At 40.3% G+C, this 24,637-nt stretch overlaps 1 protein-coding gene across 3 annotated transcripts in view; it reads left to right on the top strand.

Moving 5' to 3' along the window:
• Nucleotides 1-24,637, top strand: part of limk1a (LIM domain kinase 1a) — a 112,496-nt gene that overhangs the window by 9,198 nt on the left and 78,661 nt on the right. Inside the window, exon 2 of one of the 3 annotated variants that reach the window (XM_039654099.2) lies at nt 1,515-1,614. In XM_039654099.2, coding sequence (XP_039510033.2) covers nt 1,515-1,614 — 100 coding nt within the window. Of the gene's footprint in view, nt 1-1,514; nt 1,615-21,175; nt 21,273-23,617; nt 23,745-24,637 lie in introns of those variants that run through there. The other 2 variants (XM_039654101.2, XM_039654100.2) reach the window with 2 other exon arrangements.

Genomic DNA, 24,637 nt, shown 5'->3' with positions numbered 1-24,637 from the left:
GTTCTTGACTGAATAACTTTTGTAACTATATTTGTAATGTATATTTTAATTATAAAGTGCTGATTACAGGTTCTGCACATGAATACCTGAAAATCTTAAAACACTGTGTATTTAATCGTATCTTTGTGTTGTACATCTATTTGTTTAATCCTGAGTGTTTACTTGTCTTTAATAATTCTTGAATTGTATATTAGTTACGCTAGTTGTTTTTATGGTATTTATAAACCACAGGCAAACGGTCCTTGCGCATGTGTTATTATTCAGCTACAATTAAATGTTTTGCAATAAGACTAAGTGAGAATATCTTAGTTTTTTATTTTTTTTACCTTATTGGAATCAAAATTAGGAATCAAAAGAATCGATAAAATTCAAACGATCCCCAGTCCTAGTGCGCAATCGCACGCCGAAATTCAGGCCCTGAATCACCATTTTCTGTCATTTTTTTGTACTGACACATCACTACTTTGTTAAGATATAAATGCATATTTTTTAGCTATATGTAAAAGTAGAGTTGTCAAAGATAATGAGTTTGTTTGAAAATAAGCTTTAAATATATTTTATACAGCTATATATAATAAATAATAAATATATTAAATATAAATATATAGCTGATTTATTTATAACTTCATTTATAACTTTTTACAAAGTCTTGATGTTGTTTTTAAGCTCGACTAGGACAGGTTTCACGCTTGAATGTTCAAAAACACATTATTTTCTCCATATTCTTCATTGTTGCAGCCCCTCTCTTCCCAGTCTGTCAGTAACGCTCTGTTTAGTTCTCGATGAAGCCCCTCCTTCTGAAAATCACACTGCGCTTTGATTGGTCTGCTGGTGTGTTGTGATTGGTCAGTGTGTTTGGGAAATGTCCCGCCCCTTACCATAACCACCAGTTTCAACACAACACTAACTAACTCATCAGGTCCCGCCCCTTTATTCTGCATATGGATTATTATAATGAGGAATATTGTGGCGTGTTCGCCGGAAGAAGCTCAAGACTACAATGAAGTTCAGAAACACTGGCATTGATGTAGAGAAGGACTCTGTGCTTTTAACTGTGCAGAGCTTTTTCATTATATTATTAAACCGCAACATTACACACTAAAGAAACACACATTAAGCATAATATAGGTCCTTAACATAGCCCTAAAATGCAGATTTCTTTGACTTCTCCTATGAGTAAACCTGTGCCTGTAGATGTTAGTGGCAGGAGCACCTGAGCCGTGATAATAAGCAGAGCGAGGAAACCGTCCTTTGACTTCCCTTAGTGGAAGAGATAAACAAGTCACGTTTTTATTAGTGAGAGACGGATGTTCAAACTAATTAATCCTTTGATATCTGACCATTTCCATATAATCAACATCGTTTAACAAACCCGGTCGCTCCCATCGGCCCGGATCATGAACACTTTCTGTGTTCACAAAGAATGATATATTCTCTTCAAACATCTTGTGGTTGTTTTTCATTATGGCATTATGGACGATGTTAGTGAATGTGTTTTTGTTTGTGTTGTTCAGCCGGAGGGAGGTTGCCGGAGTGTGCGGGATGCAGTCGGCACATCTATGATGATCAGTATCTACAGGCCCTCAACACTGACTGGCACACGCTGTGTTTCAGGTAAGAGCCAATCAAAGCTCACTGCTCAACATCTGTGCGTCACGCTAACTGGTGTAGCCTATCCTGTCTGTTCAGAAAACATGCAAATCTCACTTTAAGAATAGTTGTTTTTCAAATGGAAATAGTTCTGAGGTGTTTGTATCAGCTCTTGGAGCTAGCCTAGCCCTTCACTTCTGGGGAGTTTGCAACTGTTTTGGGGACAGTTTGGGAATGTTTTATTTTTAAAATAGAGATCTCGATTCTCCCACGATTCTGAATAGACTACTAAACACAATATCAGGTCATGTCACGTTTATATGGGAATGGTTGGGTTACTGCTGTATGGGAATGGTTAGGTTACTGCTGTATGGGAATGGTTAGGTTACGGTTGTATGGGAATGGATGGGTTGCGGCTGTATGGGAATGGTTAGGTTACGGCTGTATGGGAATGGTTGGGTTACGGCTTTATGGGAATGGATGGGTTGCGGCTGTATGGGAATGGTTAGGTTACGGCTGTATGGGAATGGATGGGTTACGGCTGTATGGGAATGGTTAGGTTACGGCTGCATGGGAATGGTTAGGTTACGGCTTTATGGGAATGGATGGGTTGCGGCTGTATGGGAATGGTTAGGTTACGGCTGTATGGGAATGGATGGGTTACGGCTGTATGGGAATGGTTAGGTTACGGCTGTATGGGAATGGATGGGTTACGGCTGTATGGGAATGGTTAGGTTACGGTTGTATGGGAATGGATGGGTTGCGGCTGCATGGGAATGGTTAGGTTACGGTTGTATGGGAATGGTTAGGTTACGGCTGTATAGGAATGGTTAGGTTACGGTTGTATGGGAATGGTTAGGTTACGGCTGTATGGGAATGGATGGGTTGTGGCTGCATGGGAATGGTTAGGTTACGGCTGCATGGGAATGGTTAGGTTACGGCTGTATGGGAATGGTTAGGTTGCGGCTGCATGGGAATGGTTAGGTTACGGCTGTATGGGAATGGTTAGGTTACTGCTGTATGGGAATGGTTAGGTTACGGCTGCATGGGAATGGTTAGGTTACGGCTGTATGGGAATGGTTAGGTTACTGCTGTATGGGAATGGATGGGTTGTGGCTGCATGGGAATGGTTAGGTTACTGCTGTATGGGAATGGTTAGGTTACGGCTGCATGGGAATGGTTAGGTTACGGCTGTATGGGAATGGTTAGGTTACTGCTGTATGGGAATGGATGGGTTGTGGCTGCATGGGAATGGTTAGGTTACGGCTGCATGGGAATGGTTAGGTTACGGCTGTATGGGAATGGTTAGGTTACTGCTGTATGGGAATGGATGGGTTACGGCTGCATGGGAATGGTTAGGTTACGGCTGCATGGGAATGGTTAGGTTACGGCTGTATGGGAATGGTTAGGTTACGGCTGCATGGGAATGGATGGGTTGTGGCTGCATGAGAATGGTTAGGTTACGGCTGCATGGGAATGGTTAGGTTACGGCTGCATGGGAATGGTTAGGTTACGGCTGTATGGGAATGGATGGGTTGTGGCTGCATGGGAATGGTTAGGTTACGGCTGCATGGGAATGGTTAGGTTACGGCTGTATGGGAATGGTTAGGTTGCGGCTGCATGGGAATGGTTAGGTTACGGCTGTATGGGAATGGTTAGGTTACGGCTGTATGGGAATGGTTAGGTTACTGCTGTATGGGAATGGATGGGTTGTGGCTGCATGGGAATGGTTAGGTTACTGCTGTATGGGAATGGTTAGGTTACGGCTGCATGGGAATGGTTAGGTTACGGCTGTATGGGAATGGTTAGGTTACTGCTGTATGGGAATGGATGGGTTGTGGCTGCATGGGAATGGTTAGGTTACGGCTGCATGGGAATGGTTAGGTTACTGCTGTATGGGAATGGATGGGTTGTGGCTGCATGGGAATGGTTAGGTTACTGCTGTATGGGAATGGTTAGGTTACGGCTGCATGGGAATGGTTAGGTTACGGCTGTATGGGAATGGTTAGGTTACTGCTGTATGGGAATGGATGGGTTGTGGCTGCATGGGAATGGTTAGGTTACTGCTGTATGGGAATGGTTAGGTTACGGCTGCATGGGAATGGTTAGGTTACGGCTGTATGGGAATGGTTAGGTTACTGCTGTATGGGAATGGATGGGTTGTGGCTGCATGGGAATGGTTAGGTTACGGCTGCATGGGAATGGTTAGGTTACTGCTGTATGGGAATGGATGGGTTGTGGCTGCATGGGAATGGTTAGGTTACGGCTGCATGGGAATGGTTAGGTTACGGCTGCATGGGAATGGTTAGGTTACGGCTGTATGGGAATGGTTAGGTTGCGGCTGCATGGGAATGGTTAGGTTACTGCTGTATGGGAATGGATGGGTTACGGCTGCATGGGAATGGTTAGGTTACGGCTGCATGGGAATGGTTAGGTTACGGCTGTATGGGAATGGATGGGTTGTGGCTGCATGGGAATGGTTAGGTTACGGCTGCATGGGAATGGTTAGGTTACGGCTGTATGGGAATGGTTAGGTTGCGGCTGCATGGGAATGGTTAGGTTACGGCTGTATGGGAATGGTTAGGTTACTGCTGTATGGGAATGGTTAGGTTACGGCTGCATGGGAATGGATGGGTTGTGGCTGCATGGGAATGGTTAGGTTACGGCTGCATGGGAATGGTTAGGTTACGGCTGCATGGGAATGGTTAGGTTACGGCTGCATGGGAATGGTTAGGTTACGGCTGTATGGGAATGGATGGGTTGTGGCTGCATGGGAATGGTTAGGTTACGGCTGCATGGGAATGGTTAGGTTACGGCTGTATGGGAATGGTTAGGTTACGGTTATTTGGGAATGGTTAGGTTACGGCTGTATGGGAATGGTTAGGTTACGGCTGTATGGGAATGGATGGGTTGTGGCTGCATGGGAATGGTTAGGTTACGGCTGCATGGGAATGGTTAGGTTACTGCTGTATGGGAATGGTTAGGTTACGGCTGCATGGGAATGGTTAGGTTACGGCTGTATGGGAATGGTTAGGTTACGGTTATTTGGGAATGGTTAGGTTACGGCTGTATGGGAATGGTTAGGTTACGGCTGTATGGGAATGGTTAGGTTACTGCTGTATGGGAATGGATGGGTTGTGGCTGCATGGGAATGGTTAGGTTACGGCTGCATGGGAATGGTTAGGTTACGGCTGCATGGGAATGGTTAGGTTACAGCTGCATGGGAATGGTTAGGTTACGGCTGTATGGGAATGGATGGGTTGTGGCTGCATGGGAATGGTTAGGTTGCGGCTGTATGGGAATGGTTAGGTTACAGCTGCATGGGAATGGTTAGGTTACGGCTGTATGGGAATGGTTAGGTTACAGCTGCATGGGAATGGTTAGGTTACGGCTGTATGGGAATGGATGGGTTGTGGCTGCATGGGAATGGTTGGGTTACGGCTGCATGGGAATGGTTAGGTTACGGCTGCATGGGAATGGTTAGGTTACGGCTGTATGGGAATGGTTAGGTTACGGCTGTATGGGAATGGATGGGTTGTGGCTGCATGGGAATGGTTAGGTTACGGCTGTATGGGAATGGTTAGGTTACGGCTGTATGGGAATGGTTAGGTTACGGTTGTATGAGAATGGTTAGGTTACGGCTGTATGGGAATGGTTAGGTTACGGCTGTATGGGAATGGATGGGTTGTGGCTGCATGGGAATGGTTAGGTTACGGCTGTATAGGAATGGTTAGGTTACGGTTGTATGAGAATGGTTAGGTTACGGTTGTATGGGAATGGTTAGGTTATGGTTGTATTAAAATGGTTAGGTTACGGTTGTATTAAAATGGTTAGGTTACGGTTATTTGGGAATGGTTAGGTTACGGTAGTATGGGTTACGGTTGTATGAGACTGGTTAGGTTAAGGTTGTATGGGAATGGTTAGGTTATGGTTGTATTAAAATGGTTAGGTTACGGTTATTTGGGAATGGTTAGGTTACGGTTATATGGGTTACGGTTGTATGAGAATGGTTAGGTTACGGTTGTATGGGAATGGTTAGGTTACGGTTGTATTAAAATGGTTAGGTTACGGTTGTATTAAAATGGTTAGGTTACGGTTATTTGGGAATGGTTAGGTTACGGTTATATGGGAATGGTTAGGTTACGGTTATATGGGAATGCTTAGAGAGCTGCATTTGTAGGCCGTAGACAGCTAGGCTGCTCACAACATTGAAACCAACCACATTAATGTGTTATTTTGCTCTGATTATGTTTTTTTTTTAATTGAAACCTTCTTTTAAAAATCCCTTGGTAACTCAGGCAGAATATGGACATTGAACCTGAAATTTCTGCATCCACTTTTCCAAAGAGCGTAAGCAATAAGATGCTTACAGGACAGATACTCAGCTCTTAGTGCTGGAACACGGCTGTTTTTGTCTTTGCTGGCTGAGTCCTCCACTTGTTTTGAGACATTTTCTTTATAAATTGCTTCTTTCCCAATAATCCATTAGGCCACTGTTTGGTCAGCCATACAGACGGGAAGAATCCTGACAGCTGCACACATTTTAGTGCACACTGGGGATTGCTTTCTTGAGTCAATAACTGGGAAGCTCTTGGTGTTACTTGAGCCCAGGTGTGTGGACGCCACTTTGCAGCTCCTGCTGAAAACATGCTCAGGATAATGAAAGTGATTTGATGTTACACAGTTCCTCTACAGCGGAGAAAGCCGCTTCATTAACAGAGGCAGTGGGGAAACATGTGAATGCATGAAAGACTCTTTGTGTAACTCTGAATAAATGTGTTTGTTTGTGAACATAAGTACTTGAGTGAGCAGAGGTGGGGTGAAGTTTTGGGCGATTGTAAGGGTTGCTGTGTGCTGACCCGATTAAAAGTTCTTCCTCCTAGCGTCTCTGCTGTAGATGTGACTCGGGTTCCTCCTTCATGTGTGTCTGTGTTATTTTTTACCTGTTCTCTGGTATATAGGGCCCTATGATTTCAACAAAAACATGGACGTCAGTTCATTGTGTAATTATAAACGTAATATTTAGCACATTTTGGATGAATAAATCAGACATAGGGCTGCATATTTAATGCAATATGGACTTGTGTGTGTGTGTGAATATGTATAATCATAAAATTATTAATGTTTTGCATTAACAAGTGCAGTTACAAATAATATTGCATGTTTCTTTATTGGAAATTTGTCAGTAAAGCACTGAGTTTGAACGGAGATGCAGATAAAACTTTTATTGACAATAGTAATGTGCAAAAACCTGATTTTTATATATTTCTCTATATTCTTTTAGTTTATGAGTCTGGATAATGATTTTTTTTTTTTACTAAGAATCGAGATCACAGATGTCCACCATTCTGAGAACGAAACACTAGACAACCAAACAAAACAATATGTGATTAACTTGAGGTTCTGACAAAATGTTCTATTTAATGTCAAAAATTTATAAATTTTTGTCTAGAATTGTAAAAATGAGTATTGAAAATATTTATTAATTTAAATGAATTCATTATGTAAAAAATCGTTTGAAATGACTGAATTACTGAATAATGGTCGCTTGTTTTGTAGAGTTTTGAACGAAGCTCTTGAATGAAGAATAATTCAGTGATGAATCAGTAGTACAGTCACTGGTCGCCACCTACCGGCATAATGTGACATATATATAAAAGCTTTATTTGAAGTGTAACATAAGTTTCAATCAAAGATCTGGTACTTATTTTGACTCTACAACATCAGAGTCTATATCCTTTATCCTACATACTTTAATCCCAATACTTTCGCTATCATTTAATGTTGGCGACAGAAATATGGCCTGTTATGAGGAATCAGTCTGGAGCACAAACTCTGCAGGATGCTATGCAAATGAATATATGCTCATTACTTGGGCGTCTAGTATTATTGAGCAAACTGCATTAAGTGGTAATCAAAGCATTGTTTTAGACTAATCTGGTTACATAAAAAAGAGCCTTTTTTCATTCCGATTATTGCAAATGCTGTGTGTCTTAAGCTTATCTAGATTATTGGTAAACACAATATTCAGCGCAGAGGTCTGTAATTCAACACTAACAACATTGTAGCTTGATGGTGACGTAACTCATTGATGAATGAGTGTGTAATCATGGGAGTCGTCATCTTCACCTCCAAAACAATGCAATTCAGCATGACGAGAGCATAAATCATGTTCATGAATGAGGAAGCACACTGTACTTCATAGCTTCGCTGCGCACTGCATATGACTCAGAGATGCAGGGTTTATGCTTCCCCGACCGCACTACACTAGTTTTAATACTAGTCCTTTGGTTATATGACATGCTTGTTGTATCATCTGTTGCTGCCACTTGGGGGTGTAAGCTTCCCCCAATAGACTTTTAAATTGGCTACAGCAACACGCTTGTTGCAATGTGTCCTTTCTTGCTCCAGCTTGGGGTGATTCTTCCCCCATTAGATTGGATCTATAGTGCGTATTAACCATTATAGTATGTATTAACCATATTATCAGCCTCAGTCGTGTTGGGGGTAGTGCGTGAAAGATGTCCAGAATTTCGCTGTCAGTTTGTGTTGGGGGATACTGGCATATGGTTTTGTTTTGGGGGGTTATTGCTTCAGCCTAGCGTGGATAAGAGCAAGGAGTTCTTGCCCAGAACACATACGCCTACCACGGTGCATAAGCTCCTTCAGTGTTATCAGCAGCTATCGCGTTCTGGGGAGCTAATTACCCTCATCCATCCCCAGCTCCTCCTCTTGTCCAGTTAGTGTGGCATAATAATTAATGAATTAATGATATCTGCTATACATTCATATTGGTTCTGTTCTTTTTACCCTAACTGTGTGTGCACATTGGAGGCGAATAGCACGTCAAATTCGCGTCTACCGCGTCTAGTTTGACCACTTTGTGTTAATTCGTGCGTGTAAATTTCGCTTCAAACTTTTGTTTTTACGAGCATCAGTTTCACTCTTGACACGCGAATTCGACATGCATCAGAAGCGAAATCCGTTGGCGGCCATTTTTTTTTTAATGTCAACCAAGCATTCATCGAGAGAGTAACCGCTCTGTATTTGCTGTTGAGAGCAGAACAGCGGTGTGGGGATCATCGTCGCCGTATTTGTGTCCACCGGACCCTTCAGAGGCGAACCGTTTGGCGAGTTTCACCATTTACTCGCCTGTCCCTTTCCCAGTTTGATGACCTGTTGTCTTGCATCACAGTGAGGATCACCCTCGCCCTCATCCATCTAATCTGTCTTTTGTTTTGATGATAAATAGAGCCTGCCTCCAAAAGTTACTAACCTGTCCTGTGATATTTTTTTTTGCGGCTCCACCGGAGCGGATCTGTTTTGTGACGCGTGCCTCAAACGCACCGCTCTCCCCACAGATTTAAAAGCTGCGGTCGGTCAATGAAGATCTGATGGATGAACTTGAGGCTGGATTGTACGGTGGCCCAGTAGCATTGTAGCACGGTTAGTTTAACAGTAACCATTGTATATCGACATAAAATATACTTCAAAATCACCTACATGAATTATAGCTGCGCATTTATACTCGAGAATGATTTGACGTGCTACCACAGCGCATGACCCCTAAGCAGTGATGTTTTCGTCAGTGATGACGATAACGAAATGATTTCGTTAACGCACCATTTTTTTATGACGATAACGCGACGATGACTAGCTAAAAATAGCTCTGAGGTGACTAAAACATGACGAGACGTTTTCGAGTTTTCGTTGACGAGACGGAACGAAAATGATTATAAGTCTGACGTTCACAATGCATGTAATTTATGCCTGTTTTGCGCGAAATCGGTCTGTATGGAGCTAAATATAAGTATCAGCAATGCTGCCGTTTCCTATCGCGAGCGCCCAGCACTGGCCGCCGTGCGCGCACCAGATTCCACACAACAACAACAACAACACAGGGTTTAATGGTAGTTTTTGTACCAAGTCAAGTCAATAGAGTGCCTGTTGGAAAGCATATTTTGCAGCGATGTTTGTGTGAGCATATCAGTGAACATCCCTGACCACTTGGTGAGTTTGACGTCTTTGTAAACGAATGTTTAATGCGTTTTATGAATGATTGTGTGTGTGGGTGCTGCTAACACACAAACCTAAAATTCTCGGGACAGCAGCATTTGTCCAAATTTCAATCTTAACCCTTCTATTTAATCAGAAACGATCTTAAAACAGGGCTTTAAGTGTAAAATACCGAACTAACCAAGACCAAATACAGTGTTTATTCAGGGATTGTCTTATTAATTTTTATGTTCAACACACTCCAAGTGTCATGTTTGTTTCATACTTTATATTCAAGTATGCATTCTTTGTTTAATGCACCTCAGTATTAGATACTTATTTTATTATTTTGTTTCAGAATGTTTGCAACTTTGCAGTTTGCAACTTTGCAGTTTGCACAAGTTAAAGATCGACTGGGTTGTATAGATAATGTTTGTGTTTACAAATAATATGCATCTTATTGTTGCATACTACGTTGTTCATTGCACTTTAGCAATTTCTCAAATAAAGCCACAATTGCCAAAGTAAGAATCTTTTTATTCTTGGCTTTTTTTGGAGTAAAACAGTGATTTCACTGTTACCACTTTATCTGTGTACAATGTTCTAGTAGCTCAACGTTTTTGCTGTTTAAACTTTAAACTATTCCTTTATTACTGTGATAACTGGTGAAAATAGCTTTTAATATTCAGGGGTAAAACTATAACTTGAAATATGGGGATAAAAGGTTTCTGCCCAATGTGACAATGAAGTACAGCTTGGCAATGGCAGCACTGCATCTCCATCAATGAGAAAGTCTAGTTTATTATGCAAAGGTTGTAAGGTTAGCTTGTTTTATGAATTGCAACACTTGCTAAATCTGTCAAACCTAAGCCCATTTCCACTACTTTTTAAACTAAATTAATTTGTTAAAGACTACTTTTTTTTTTTTTTTTTACTAAAATTGATTAAACTTGACTAAAACCTTTTGGTGTTTTCGTCGACTAAAACTCGACTACAACTATTAAGTTTATAAGTGACTAAAATGTGACTAAAACTTAAAAGAATTTTCGTCCAAAAGACTAAAGGCCATTGCACACCGAGCACGAAATATTCGTATGCGTATTTTCGTGTTCGTCAGCTTAAAAATTCGTCACGCATAGAAACCTTGCACACCGAGTCCGTTGCGTATTTCTTAAACCTTTGCGGGAAAAAAACGCAAAAATACCAAATGGATTCGTCAAGCAGTGAGGATGATTTTTGCCCTCTCTCTTATTGAAAAGGGAAGAAAGAGAAAATATTGCGTCCATCCAATCCTGAAATTGCGCCGAGAGGAAGGAGAGTGTTCCTTATCAAGGAGTTGCGAATTTATCCTGAGCGATTCAAAATTATTACCTCAGAATGTCAGCGGGACAGTTTGATGCTTTGCGATTCTGGAGCCACATATTAAAAACAAGACCACCAATTTCCGTGAACCAATCGATTCTGAACGGAGACTGGCAGTGTGTCTGAAATGAACCAGGTATGGACACACACACGGACAAACACACACCTGCGCGCGGCCCGGTGGAAGCGCTGGGCAGACAGAACAGCTAGGCTGTTATTGTGTATATTGTGCCCAAATAATACATTAGTTATCGAATAGGCTGCTCAATCACACCTTATTCGATCCTAAATTTCAATCTGATTGAAAGGGGAGGTTTATTAATTTCATAATCCAATATAGAGAAGAGAACATAAACACTTGATCGAATTGAAAACCGAAACTGAAAGCACGGCGCATATGTGCAATGATTTGAGGACGAGCTCCCCCCGGCCCTGAATTGTCAAAAGACCTCTCAAAATGCTGGCTCTGGATGCGAAAAACGCAGAAAATCGAACCCGATCCGATTAATTTTGTGACGGACGAAAGTTTCGGAGGCGGTGTGCAAGCGTGACTGACATAACGTGAGGTCGAATTTTTTTTTTAACGTGCGAAAATTTCGGATGCGAATTTCGGACTCGGTGTGCAATGGCCTTAAGACAAAGACTAACTAAAAGGGCTGCCAAAAACAACACTGCCCCTAAGGGAACGTCTGGCAATTCCACCAAGTGGTTAAAACGTATAGTTTTGTATAACATAATTTGAAAAAGAAAAAACATTTGTTGAATTGCAGAATTACAGGAAGGTATTGGCAAAGTTTCACGTGTAATAAGTCAGGCTGGTTACTGAGAATCTACCAGCTTTGGGACACTGGGAATTGCAGTAGTCCTAATGTTTTAATAAAAAAAAAAATCAAATTGTGTACTGTGCATGCAGGTAGCTATTGGCACAGTTTTACCTGTTGGAAGTCAGTCTGGTTAATAGGAACTACAACCTCTGAAACATGATAAAAGCAAAAAAAAAAAAAAACATTTATTATATTACAGAAATTTCCTAAAAATAATTGTTTACTATAAATAAATGAAGGGAATTGGAAATAATATCAGTCTGCTACCAATACAATCAAGCTTTGGATTTTGAACATGTCTGTTTTTGAATGTTAAAAGTGATTTTAATTAAATCAAATTAAACGTTTTAACAACTTGGAGGATTTGGCAGACGTTCCCTTTAGGGATCATGCGATGTGAATTAATGTGATTTTGAATTAATAATGTCGATGTACAATGGTACATACTGTTAAAACTAATCATGGTGTTGATATTTTTTTTTAGATGGCTAGGAAAACTAACTTTAAAGGGTACATATCATGCTTTTAAATCATTCATTTTTACATCTAAATCATACCGTTGTGGTCTATATAAAGCATAACTGCAATGCTTGGGTCTGAATTCCTCATTATTATAGCTCCACAAGCCCCTTTTCTGATGTGCGTCTGTGAGCGACCCGTTTCAAAGCGGCCCCTTTAAATAAAAAGGAGATGCGTCACACCCCGCCCGCTCTCCAGGTCGATGAGTTCACGGTCGGTTCAACTGCCCACGTTCGGCCATTATTGTTGTAGTTTGATTAGAGATATACGATTATATACGATACCTTCAAAGAACATTTTTATTCACACGTTAATAAAATGTCAACAACAGAAGACTTGTCCATCAACCCTTATATATTCAAGCCAGAGCGAGCGAGTTGATAAAGACGACAACGAACCTGCAGAACAATGTGAGTTAACTGTTTTGTGTTATTAGTGAAAGTCGACTATTTCTCTTGTTAAAACAAGCACACTGACAAGATAAATGACTACGGTCTAATCTTACCACAAAAAAAAATCTGTATTGACAATATGATACGTTTAGAAAAGCATCAGAAAACACAGCAGCTAGATGACCATTGATGAAACTCAAGAACAATAATACTGCAGACGTGTAACGTTACTTCAAAACTAAAACAAAGAAAGACAAAGGTACTGCTAAACCATGACCACCATGTGTTTTAAGAAAGTAAAGTACTTTATTTTTATTAACGATATTTACAGCTTATCGAAATGCTCTGTTCGTCGTCTCCAAAGATAGAAGGAATTTACCTCTCATTCAGACGAAGTCAATCGGCAAACCCTTCTTTATACTGGCGGAGGTTGAAGTGGGAATCCTTGAAGTGCTTCAGGTCACTAACGTACATCCAACAACCAAACATTTTGACTTGCCCTCTCGTAACTTCTGCATCATTGAGCTCGGACTACAAAATCGGAGCGAGATATAATAATGGCGGATTGCTCGAAGTGTTGGGCCGGTAGTCAATGTCCTTATTTGGCAGTTCCGCTGCAAATACGGTGACGCACTTGCTCAAAAAACGTCATAGACAACAGAAAAATCTGAACAGGTTGAAAAATATGACCAAAACAGAATATAAAGATATAAACGAAGCTCCTGAAGAGAATAATTTCATCTTTTCTGTACTTATAAACACTCCAAATATACAAAAAAATGCATTTAAGGGCTAAAAAAGTGGATTTTGCATGATATGTCCCCTTTAACACGCTCCGAGAGCCCTCTAGTGGTAGCATTTTCGTTGTGTTCTGGATTCATTTAGTTGTACTGTGGCTTAATTTCGTTTTGTTGTGAACTTGTGTTTGCTTTTTAAGTGTCGTTGTGTTGTGCACTACTAGGCCACCGTAGGATTGGATTCTTGTTGTGTTTAAACTTTTCCGTTTAATGGACGTCGCCATATACTTTGATCATTGCCATATTGTTAGTGTTAGGAGAATACGGGCTTGACTCCCATTGCACTTTCAGACAGTATTCGAGACGCTACTGTGAGCTGCTGTTTGAACGGGACATTTCGAGACTCACACCTTTAAGTAGATGGAGTTATCAATCCCAAAAACGCACAGTGTGAATGTATGTAATAAAGTGGGCCTTATGCAGATAAACAAAGGTTTGTCTACGCAACACCTCACTGTGTCATCACTTCCGTTACAGCAGTGGACGGGGCTGGTGTTTTTTTTAGACTTGTGGTGTCACATTGTATTCTGTCACAAAGCTATGACCAAATGCAGAAGTTGAACTTCCCCAATAGTGGTGAACTGCCCCCTCATCTTCCGTGTGAGATCGAGAGCCGGTGATTTTCCATCACCTCTGTTAATGTCCTGAGTCTGACACGCTTTAATCCGGCGGTGGAGGATCAGTTCTTACTTTTTTCCTTTCTAGATCCGCTTAGGTACCCGTTGAACAAATAGCCGGATCTGTTTGTGCCAGCTGCCGAGTTTATGACACTGTACAATAGGGCTGGAATCACCAAGCGATCACTAGGCTGGCTAATCATCAGCTCTAATCATGAGGAAATAATTGCATCAGTGTGAGGTGATTAGCTCTGAGCTCTCACGAGGGCAGGTGTTTGGTTTTATAAAAGTGCCGTTTCGTGTGGTGTCAACCAGATTTTCCAGTTTAGATTGAAGAATATTTCAGTGGAATTTACTCTCTTGTGTTGTAACACTTTCATTTGCCCTTTTGAATTTCGTTCTGACGGCATTCTTGCAAATTATTTGAAACATCAACAAAGTACCTAAAATTTGAATAAGGCATCCCAGAAACCCCCACTTTAATGGTGAAACTTTTCAATCTGGTTGTGGGAATTTGCCTCACACTGGATACTTTTATTGAGATCTGTTTCTCGATTGGTGTCCGTGTTGTTCATAGATCTGCAGTCCTGTGATCAGTTTTAAGGAGAGTTAAAGGAGTAGTTCACTTTTAATAAAACTTTTGCTGATAATTTACTCGCCCCCATGTCATCCAAGATGTCCATGTCTTTCTTTCTTCAGTCGAAAAGAAATGAAGGTTTTTGATGAAAACATTCCAGCATTTTTCTCCATATAGTGGACTTCAATGGGAATCAAATGGTCAAAATGATCAAAATTAACAAATTTTTTTTGTGTCATTTGGTTCATTCAATGAACGAATTGACTCGGGAAAAGATTCGTTCATTTTGATGAACGAGTTCGAATAGGGGATTCATAAACGCGCATCACAGAACAGAGCAAGGCGAGCATTTGAGCTTATAAAACTTAAACTTTGTTATTTATTTTTTAAATGAGCGATCGTTTCGCTTGATAAGACCCTTATTCATCGTCTGGAATCGTTTAAAGCTCTTTGAACAGTTTGTACTGAAACTGTCTTTTGGATCTTGAACCGTTTGGTTCCCATTAAAGTCCATTATACGGAGAAAATCCTGGAATGTTTTCATCAAAAACCTTAATTTCTTTTCAACTGAAGAAAGAAAGACATGGACATCTTGGATGACATGGGGGTGAGTAAATTATCAGCAAAAGTTTTTTTTTTTTAAAGTGAACTACTCCTTTAAGGCTGGGGTGGGCGACATGGCAAAAATGTAGCACTTTTCTGTTTTTGGCTGAATAATAATCCACAATCATATTATGATTATTTTTAATGTCGTTTTTTTTAAGACTACTTTGCAAGTCAATGAGCAGTACTGCAAAACTAATTTCCCTATTTAAAAAAATAAAAATTGCCTTACAAGGTTAAAAACAAAAGACCAAAACCAAAAGTAGGCCAAAGTAGGAGTGGAAATATTTTTTTATTTTATCTTTTTGTTATTAAAAATAAGAACAAAGATGCAAATCACGAATAATAGGACACATACAAGATACAAATTACAAACATTTCTTAAATTCGACGTAGTAGCATTCATGGAAGAAATGAAATAACCAAGTATAAAATTAAACACTGTACTGTTTGAGTTAAATATGCACTGATGCTACTGAAGTTATTCAGTCTAGAGCAGTGAGTGAGGTTTTTCTCTATGTGTTTTGTTCGATTAACATTAATGAGACGAATGGCAGCAGGTGTGTTATGCTGCTGTCACTTTAAGAGCCAAAGCCAGGATCGATTATACTGACACACATCAAGTTTTCAGCTTTTTAATCTCATGTAAGATATAACTAACTTGTGTTTATGTATTTGACTGTTTAAGCGCAAAGAGACGGCGGGGCGAGAACTGTAGCGCGATACTACAGTCTCTCTTCAAACGCAGATCGTGGAGACATTTTAAGCGTTAATAACGATCTAATATCGGGGTATCGCTTGTAAAATGTTTTAGGGAGAGTTCATTATTACGGTTGGGATTAGAGATTGATGGCTTTAGGATGAATGTTGCTCCATCCATAGCAAACAAAAGATCTATTGATGACTTGGCAAAATCATGTGACCATCAGCTAAAGTACAAAGTGCAGTCTGTGAGGTAAACTAAACGCTATTGGCTATTTGAAAAGGAGGAGGAGCCATTCAATATGTCCCGCCTTAGCTTCCTGTTTCAGTGGAAATAACGTCAAAGCATCATACAAATCCAAGGCGCTTCAGTCAGATCCCTCTAATTTTTTGAAGCTGGTGTTGTTTATTGGTCATGAACTATGGTGTACTGTATAGGGGACAGGAATGCTGTCTTATGACCACCATGACTGGAGTGTTTTCATGGGCATATCCTTTGTTCTGCTACGTAAGTCTGCAAAAGCATTTCCATTGGATCTGGAAATTGGCAAGATTGTGAATCCCTCTCAGTGGTAAGGCTGAGCTGCAGAGATGGAGGACGTTTGGCAAGGACATCTGGGTCAGGGGGAAAGAGATCTGCGGGGAAGACTGATTAAAGGGGTCATTTGGTTCCCATCTGTGACACAAGCAGCTTACACCTGGCAGGGTTTATTACAGCCCCTGGACAGGACATGCAAATATGGCTTAAGTTCACTTTTTCTCAATTTACACCGCTGTTTTGCCAGATCGTCTGTTTACTATTTTAATGTATTTTACTTAATTCATTTTGTCTATGCAAAGCTCTATGAATTGCTTTAGTATGATCATTATAATAATCCCTTTCTATGTAAAGCGTTTGAATAACTTTTCTTTGCTTTTATTTTGTGATTGTATCCTCTATGTAAAGCACCTTGAATTGCCATAGTGTATGAAATGTGCTATGTAAATAAACTTGCCTTCATTTAAATATCAGTATAGTTCTCTTTTATAACTGTACTGAGATAAAGCTCTGGTGAGATTTCAGGTCATGAAAGGGATCGAAAGAAACTAATTGTCCATGTGAACAGTGAGCAACACTTGTGTAAAACGCCTTTGTGACATGCTTTATTTGGAAGGATGCTAGTTGTCCCTTGGGTGCGAAAGCACAGTTTTCCTTGGACGACGTAAATAGGGCATTATTTCCATGGGAAAATGCCTCTGATGTAAAAGTTTTCTGTTCCCGAACTCTCAGCAGGGGCCAAAATCACATGAGAAAATAGCCAGAGATAGTGAAGAAAAAGTAGCATTTCACAACAGAGTTTAATAAAGCGTACACAGACAATGGAGTTACTATAGGGGCAGATTGTCAAACAACAGGCCGTTTTACTGAGCTCATGACATTAGATGAACTTCATATTAAATGAATTAAGGGTCCTAGACGTGGGTAAGGGTGTTCTGGGTGATTGCTTGTTGATTGGCCGAAACCGTCTAGATATGGCTCCTCGACCTGTGGGGGTTTTCACCAGTTTTGCCTTCTGCTAATCCACCAGTCTTGTCTTACTCACTAAAGATACTGTGCGTTCACACCGGACACGAATAGCGCGTCAAATTCGCTTCTACCGCGTCTAGTTTGACGCTTGACCACTTTGTGTTAATTTGCGTGTCAAGAGTGAAACTGACGTGTCACCCCGTTGGCGGCCATCTTTTTTATGTTGATCGAGCATTCATCGAGAGAGTCACCGCTCTGTATTTTCTCACGTGGGGATCATCGTCGCCGTATTTGTGTCCACCGGACCCTTCGGAGGCGAACCGTCTGGCGAGTTTCACCATTCGCTCGCTCCAGGAGCTGCGCTGGATGACGGCCGCTGTCAGCGGTACTTCCGCCTGTCCCGCACCCAGTTTGATGACCTGTTGTCCCGCATCGCAGCGAGCGATGATCACCCTCGCCCTCATCCATCTAATCTGTCTTTTGTTTTGATGATAAATAGAGCCAGCCTCCAAAAGTTATTAACCTGTCCTGTGGGTTTTTTTTTCTTTTTCTCTCACATCCAGACACGAACTTATGCACACTTATGTTGGTTGTCTTTACATCATAATAATATTTCATATAATCTAGATATGGAATAAATAACATTCAATACAAAATGAACATGTGTCGTATATTGAAATAAAGTTTTAGGTGATAAAATATTTGCTTTGTTGTGCTTTAGAGCCACACCAGGCATTTAGTAATATTACAAAATAATTTATTGAAGCATCCAGATCCTTCACCACATGAGCAAGCAGCCGGCTCCTGATTGGTTAATGAATTATCGCCAAAGTTCAGATTTGTCAACTCGAATTAATGCCAAATTAACGCGAATTAACGCCAAAGTTCAGATTTGTCAACTCGAATTAACACGCATTAACGCCAAATTAACGCAAATTAACGCCAAAGTTCAGATTTGTCAACTCGAATTAACACGAATTAACGCCAAATTAACGCGAATTACCGCCAAAGTTCAGATTTGTCAACTCGGGCGGCAGGCGTGAATTCGCCTCAAACGCGTGAAAACACAAATAGCACTAACTAAATCATTTGTGACGCTCAGTTCGTGCCATTCGCGCAAACTTGACTTGAATGAGGAGTATTCGTGTCTGCCGCGCTCGATGCCTCATTCGCGCCGCAGGAATTTTTTACGCGCGCAACGCGCCTTTGCATTGACTTAACATTGAAATCATTCACGCCTGACGCGCTATTCGCATCCGATGTGAACGCACCATTAGACTTGGGATCAAAGGTTTATTCAAATCACTAACACTAATATGAGCATTGGAAATAGTGAGGTTTGACTTAGCCAACACCAATACAATCTCTCAGCTGTCTTTATTAGGACGACTCTACTATGGACACTATTGTCATTTGTCCCCAAAAGTCCACACGTGTTGCGAAACGCATCTAGAAATACTTCCAGTGTTTTCCAGTGACATCATGACCACAGGACAGTCACTTTCCCCTCTGAGCACCGCTTCCTCCTGAGGTTTCTCTCTTACTTTCAGGGAGTTTTTACCCTGCCACCGTTGCCTTGTTTTCATTCCCAAAAGGATTTCAGCCCAAACCCCTGTAATGCTGCTCTGTGGTAATTGCCATAGTTAAAACCAGCATGTAAATGAATGGAGTTTCCATCCGCGCCGCTGGGAAAGTGTCATGAGAACATCAGTTCCTCTTGGAGCATCAATCAATCATGAAGTTAGTCTCATGGAGGGATGAGTGCAGCTACACAAACATCTGCTGCGACCCGTTCATTCAGGAGGTTTAGCCTCAGCGCTGAAAACAAACTGGCTGGATTGAAAACCTAAAGCCATTGTAGTTGTAGGAGGATGATGATGATGAGGACTATGGAAGTCAAGAATGACTGCCACAGATCGAATGAGTCCGATTACTCTTGAGTTTCAAGCTTTTTTACTTATGATCAAGAACCTGGTCATAACTTTGAAAGTAAATGAGTAGCAAAAATCGAGAACATGTAGATGCGAATTTGAGGACTTGTACTAAAATTTACTCTCACAGCTCCAGTGTGAAAACCTGTTTACCAAAAGGGTAACGCTTCACTTGAAGGGGTGTGCTTAAGACTGACATGACACTGTCATAATCATGACGCATGTCAAGAATATGAAGGAAGTTTATGCATGTTTATGACAACTGTCGTTAAGTGTCATTGACATTTTTAATGCAAATATGACATTAGAGCCCGACCGATGAAGGATTTTGAAGGGCGATACCGATACAAATATTTTTGGGTTTTAAAATCCGATATTCCGATGTATCGGCCGATATTTTTTTTTTTTTTTATTAAATATTGTTGGATTTCACACACGTGTAAATGAAAAGCTAACTTTTCTGCACAAGATACGTTTGATACTTTTTCTCTATGTCTAAATGTTCACTCCTCGCAAGTATAACTTACATTTTACAATGCAGGGACTGTAACTAGAGATATGCTAGTTATAAATACAGTAATAATTACTTTATTTAGGCAGAAAAAGTTCATTGTGGTTTCCAAGCTCATTAATATTAACGTTAGCGGTCTTCCACTGATGATAGTGTGGCGTTAGCTAGCTTTGTGGTTAGCTAGTCTATGATTAGCAATAGATAACATCATACTGCAAATTGTAAAACATACATTTTCAATATAACAGGCCAAGGTGAGATGATTGAAGCGTGTTTCGTCCATTTTTATTTTATATTTTAAATATTCATTTATCGGCCATTATAACTGCCGATACCGATATTATGGAAAATGCCTAATATCGGCCGATATATCGGTCTGGCTCTATATGACATTGTTTGAGATGTCTTTGACATAAACCAATACATCATAACCTGTCAGTGTCTTTGTCATGACAACTTGACAACACAACCCGTCATAAACATGACATAGCAGATTAATTATCAAACTCAAGAAACCACTTAGCTTTATGGGTTAACATTACATTAAACTGTCAGGTGGCACAGTTATAATGCCTCATGACAGCCAATGTCAAAACCAACCACCTGACAGGTAATGACATGTTTATGACATTGTCATGACAACTTGACATTGACAATGCAACCTGTCATAAATAAGACACTGACAGGTTATGATGTATTGGTTTATGTCAAAGACATCTCAAACAATGTCATATTTGCATTAAAAATGTCAATGACACTTAATGACAGTTGTCACAAACATGCATAAAACCTCCTTCATATTCTTGACGTATGTCATATCATGATTATGAAGGTGTCATGTCAGTCTTAAGCACACCCCTTCAAGTAAAGTGTTACCAATAAGAATCTAAAGTTGAATGTTGAGATTTGCACTCGCAGACAATATTTACAGAAATACAATGACGGACACACACTCGTAGTGAGTATTTGCACTTTTTCTTTCATTCACATTCGCAGTACAACCTCAGTTAGGCATTTGCTCAAATGTCTCAAATCTGCCACTGCAATTTCTCTTCTTTGTGCCTTGACTTTTGGAACTGAACCGAATCTTAATTCGACCAAATCCTAACGTAAAAAAATGAGGACGTGTGTGTCCAGTGCGTCTGTCCTCGCTGGGGAAGTGCCGGAGGGAATGGCAGGCAGGGGCTTTGAGTACAGATCAGCTGACCTGAAACCAGCTTGAGGAACTACACACTCCGCTTCCGTCACTGGGACCACTTTCAGTTGATAGTCAGACTGGATTTTAACGTCTGTTCGAGTTATCTCCTCAAAATAATCTGATGTCGTTCTGGCATCGCAGAAAAAGGTAATTAAATATTAAATATAGAATTAAATATAGTTCTGTGGCAGTTCCTTGGTGAAGGAGAATCAAGTATAGTATGTTCAGCTAAAGACGTGTAAAATATGTTTGAATCCTTTTTCATAAATATAAATATGCTGTGTTTACCTACATTTTTTTCAATTGTATAGATATTTTTGATCCTTTAACCTGTAAACATATCAAATTAATGTCTAAAGTTCTAGTTTCCATTATTAAAATCCCTTGCACAGATAATAACATGTAATTCAGAGGGAGAACGTACATTTCTTTTAGTTTTTATTCATTTTTTTGTCATATTTATTTGCTTGGTCTGTGTCTTTGTTGTTTTAGGCTCTTTTGCTCAGGTCGTTGACTGAACTGAAATAATACATGGAAATCATACAGAACTGTAATACTGACCTATTGCTTCCGCCACTGAAGAAATGCTGGTTTTGTCAGCACTTGTTTTAGTACCGACTATAGCGGCGTAACGATACCCTCATGCCGCGATTCCATACATATCACGACACTGAACTCACGATACGATTATAATTGCGATACTCCAAGACATATGATAAAAGATTAACAGGAAAATGTGTTGTTGATTAAAATGCTAAGTTTGGTATTAAATTGTGTGTGTAAATGAATAGGCTTGGACTTGGTGCTGGAAACCCAATGCACACACAATAGAGACACCAGGATATTCATGATTCGGAAGCAATTTTAGACAAATATGCTTGCACTATATATTTATAATATTTATATATATTTAAAAAATAAAGGCCACTTTTTACTGGTACACTGATTAGTTGACTTAGCTTGTAAAAAGTGAGTAAACCCGTTAACTTAAAATTATTAAGTAAATAAATGTCATGCGTAATTGAAAAATGTAAGTTATGTGGAATTGTCAAGTTCACACAACTTAAAGGGGTGATGAACTGAGAAATCAAATTTGACATCTAAGAGGTCATCATATTATAAGAATATCCTGTAAGTTTCAGAACTGAAAATGTCCTTGTTAGTCCAATAAAAGTACATCATTCCGGTTGCCATTTTACAACATTGGACGTTTTCAAAACAATTTCCCCCAAGTGCACCGACGGGTGAGTTGAAACTCATTATAATATGCAAAACTGTTCTCCATTCGCAGCAGTGGGCGTTTACTTCCAAGTCTTCAGTGCGAGACGCCCATAAAAACCCAGCGTTTTTCAGCTAGGCTAAAAACTTGGGTACAATATAGCCTATTACTAAATCAATAGGGTTGGGTATCGTTTGAATTTGAACGATTCTGATTCCGATTCCGATTTCTTTTTTCGATTCCGGTTCCTAACGATTCTCGATTCTGATTCTTTTAAGAGGCAGGGTCAAAAAAGTTTAGCTAACCTTGCTAACCAACGGCCTTTCTGAAGGAAATAATCCTTTCTGAAGGAAATACTCCTTCTGTCACAAATACTCATTTTGTCACAAATTTTGCATTTTGCCGAGATTTCGTTATTTTTAGAAAAGTAAAGCCACACTTTGGACCGCCGACGTAAGCTACTCATGTTCGACTCGCGCGGTTATGCCAACACTTCCGGTAGACGCTTCTTCGTAGGTATTGTTCAGCGGTTTCTTGTTCCGCTCGGCGGACTGTGAATATCGAAACTAGGAATCGAATTTTTAACTTTTGAACGATTCCGGGAAAAACGAAAAGTTAGTCTCGGTTCCAGTCGATACTCGATTCTCGATACCCAACCCTATAAATAATTTTGATGTTTTTGAACGCAAAAACCGAGTGTCACGTCATAAGTTGACCTCAGACAACAATGTAATAAAATATAAAAAGCCAGTTCATGACCCCTTTAACTTTTTCAATTCCCATGGAGTTTATTTACTTAATAATTTTAAGTTGTGCGAACTTGACAATTCCACATAACTTACATTTTTCAATTACGTATGAGTTTTTTTTTACTTAATTTTAAGGCAACAGATTTCCTCTCAGTCAACCAATCACTTTTTACTGGTAACATCAGACATGTGGCAGTATCCTGGCAGAACCCACACATACAGTATTCCCCCATTGCATTATTATACAGTACATTATTTTCAACTTATATATATAGTAATTTTTATTTTGGGTGAACTACAGACAATACATATTGTTGCATTTTTGTATTGCCATATATTGTTACCCTCCTACTACCGGTTCTGGTACTGGTACCAGTATGTTGGACAACGCTAATGACAGCGGTACACTGTCCAAAACAAAAGTGGCGTTGGGCGCTTGTAGAGAGAGTGCTGTAGGACGACAGGAAGCGTCGGTGTCATGGGGTCACAGCGGCTCCCGAGGAAGCGCGAGCGTGAGCACAGGAAGTGAGCAGACCTCGAGACGAGCGCTTCTGTGTCAGACATGAGCGGTCCTCCTGAAGCCCGTCAGGCGGTGCGAGGACAGATGATCTCCTGCAGGAACCGGCGCTACCGGCGCGTCAAAGGCAGAAAGTAAGTGTCCTCAGGGTTTGGACTCACAGTCTTAGTGCTGGTGTGAATTCGGATTGTCAACCAAACACTTGGATCATTGTGAGTGAATCTTTTCGTTGCATGTCATTTTTCTCATGGTTTGTGCATCGGTTAGGAAGGGTGTGTGTCGCCTGTAGTTTCACTTCTGTTTTTAAACCCCAATGTTTCAGTTGTGATTGTGTAGGATGTTTGATACACTACTCCAGTTATTTATTAACCTGTTTGATAAGCCGTGTGTTTTCTCATCCGATGGGAAACTACTCATTTTTACCAGTCGTCCTAGCAGGACTGACCAATAATCCCACATCTGGACATCTACAGTGAGCTTTGTGCCGTACTCTACTGGTCTGACATGAGAGCAATACTTTATAAACACTGATCAATGTGACTACGTACTGATGTTATATTACTTGCTACGGGATTTAAATTGATTTCCCAGTGTCACAATGATGTTTTTGTCTCTTTAAGCCGCAGCTTTTGAGCTAATAAACCAAAGCAGAATGGTTACGTTTGACTGCGTTTAATTGTGAGTTACTTGACCTGTGATGTACTGTGTTTGTGTGTGTAAGAACTGTCTTCAGTGCAGCAGGAGAGCAGACGCATGACAGAAACAACAGAAGCGACTGCTAGCGGTTAGGAAACGTTACCCGCAACACACACACAGTTCATGTGTGTGTGTGTGTGTAGAGTCCTGTTAAACCGCTAGTCATATGTGATCTCACGCAGGAACGGATACACTTTTACCATCAATTTCACAGTAATTTGTAGTTCTTGCACAGCGAAATAAGTTATGACAACACATGTGTTCACATTGCTTCAGCTCATCAAAATAAGTTAAGCAATTTTCAACTTCTTTATAAGTTTTACAAGATTCA

Source organism: Pimephales promelas, chromosome 16, assembly GCF_988280905.1.
Source record: "Pimephales promelas chromosome 16, fPimPro1.hap1.1, whole genome shotgun sequence".
Taxonomy (NCBI): Eukaryota; Metazoa; Chordata; class Actinopteri; order Cypriniformes; family Leuciscidae; genus Pimephales; species Pimephales promelas.
The sequence above is the reverse complement of the archived record's forward strand: the minus strand, read 5'-3'. Positions and strand labels throughout refer to the sequence as shown.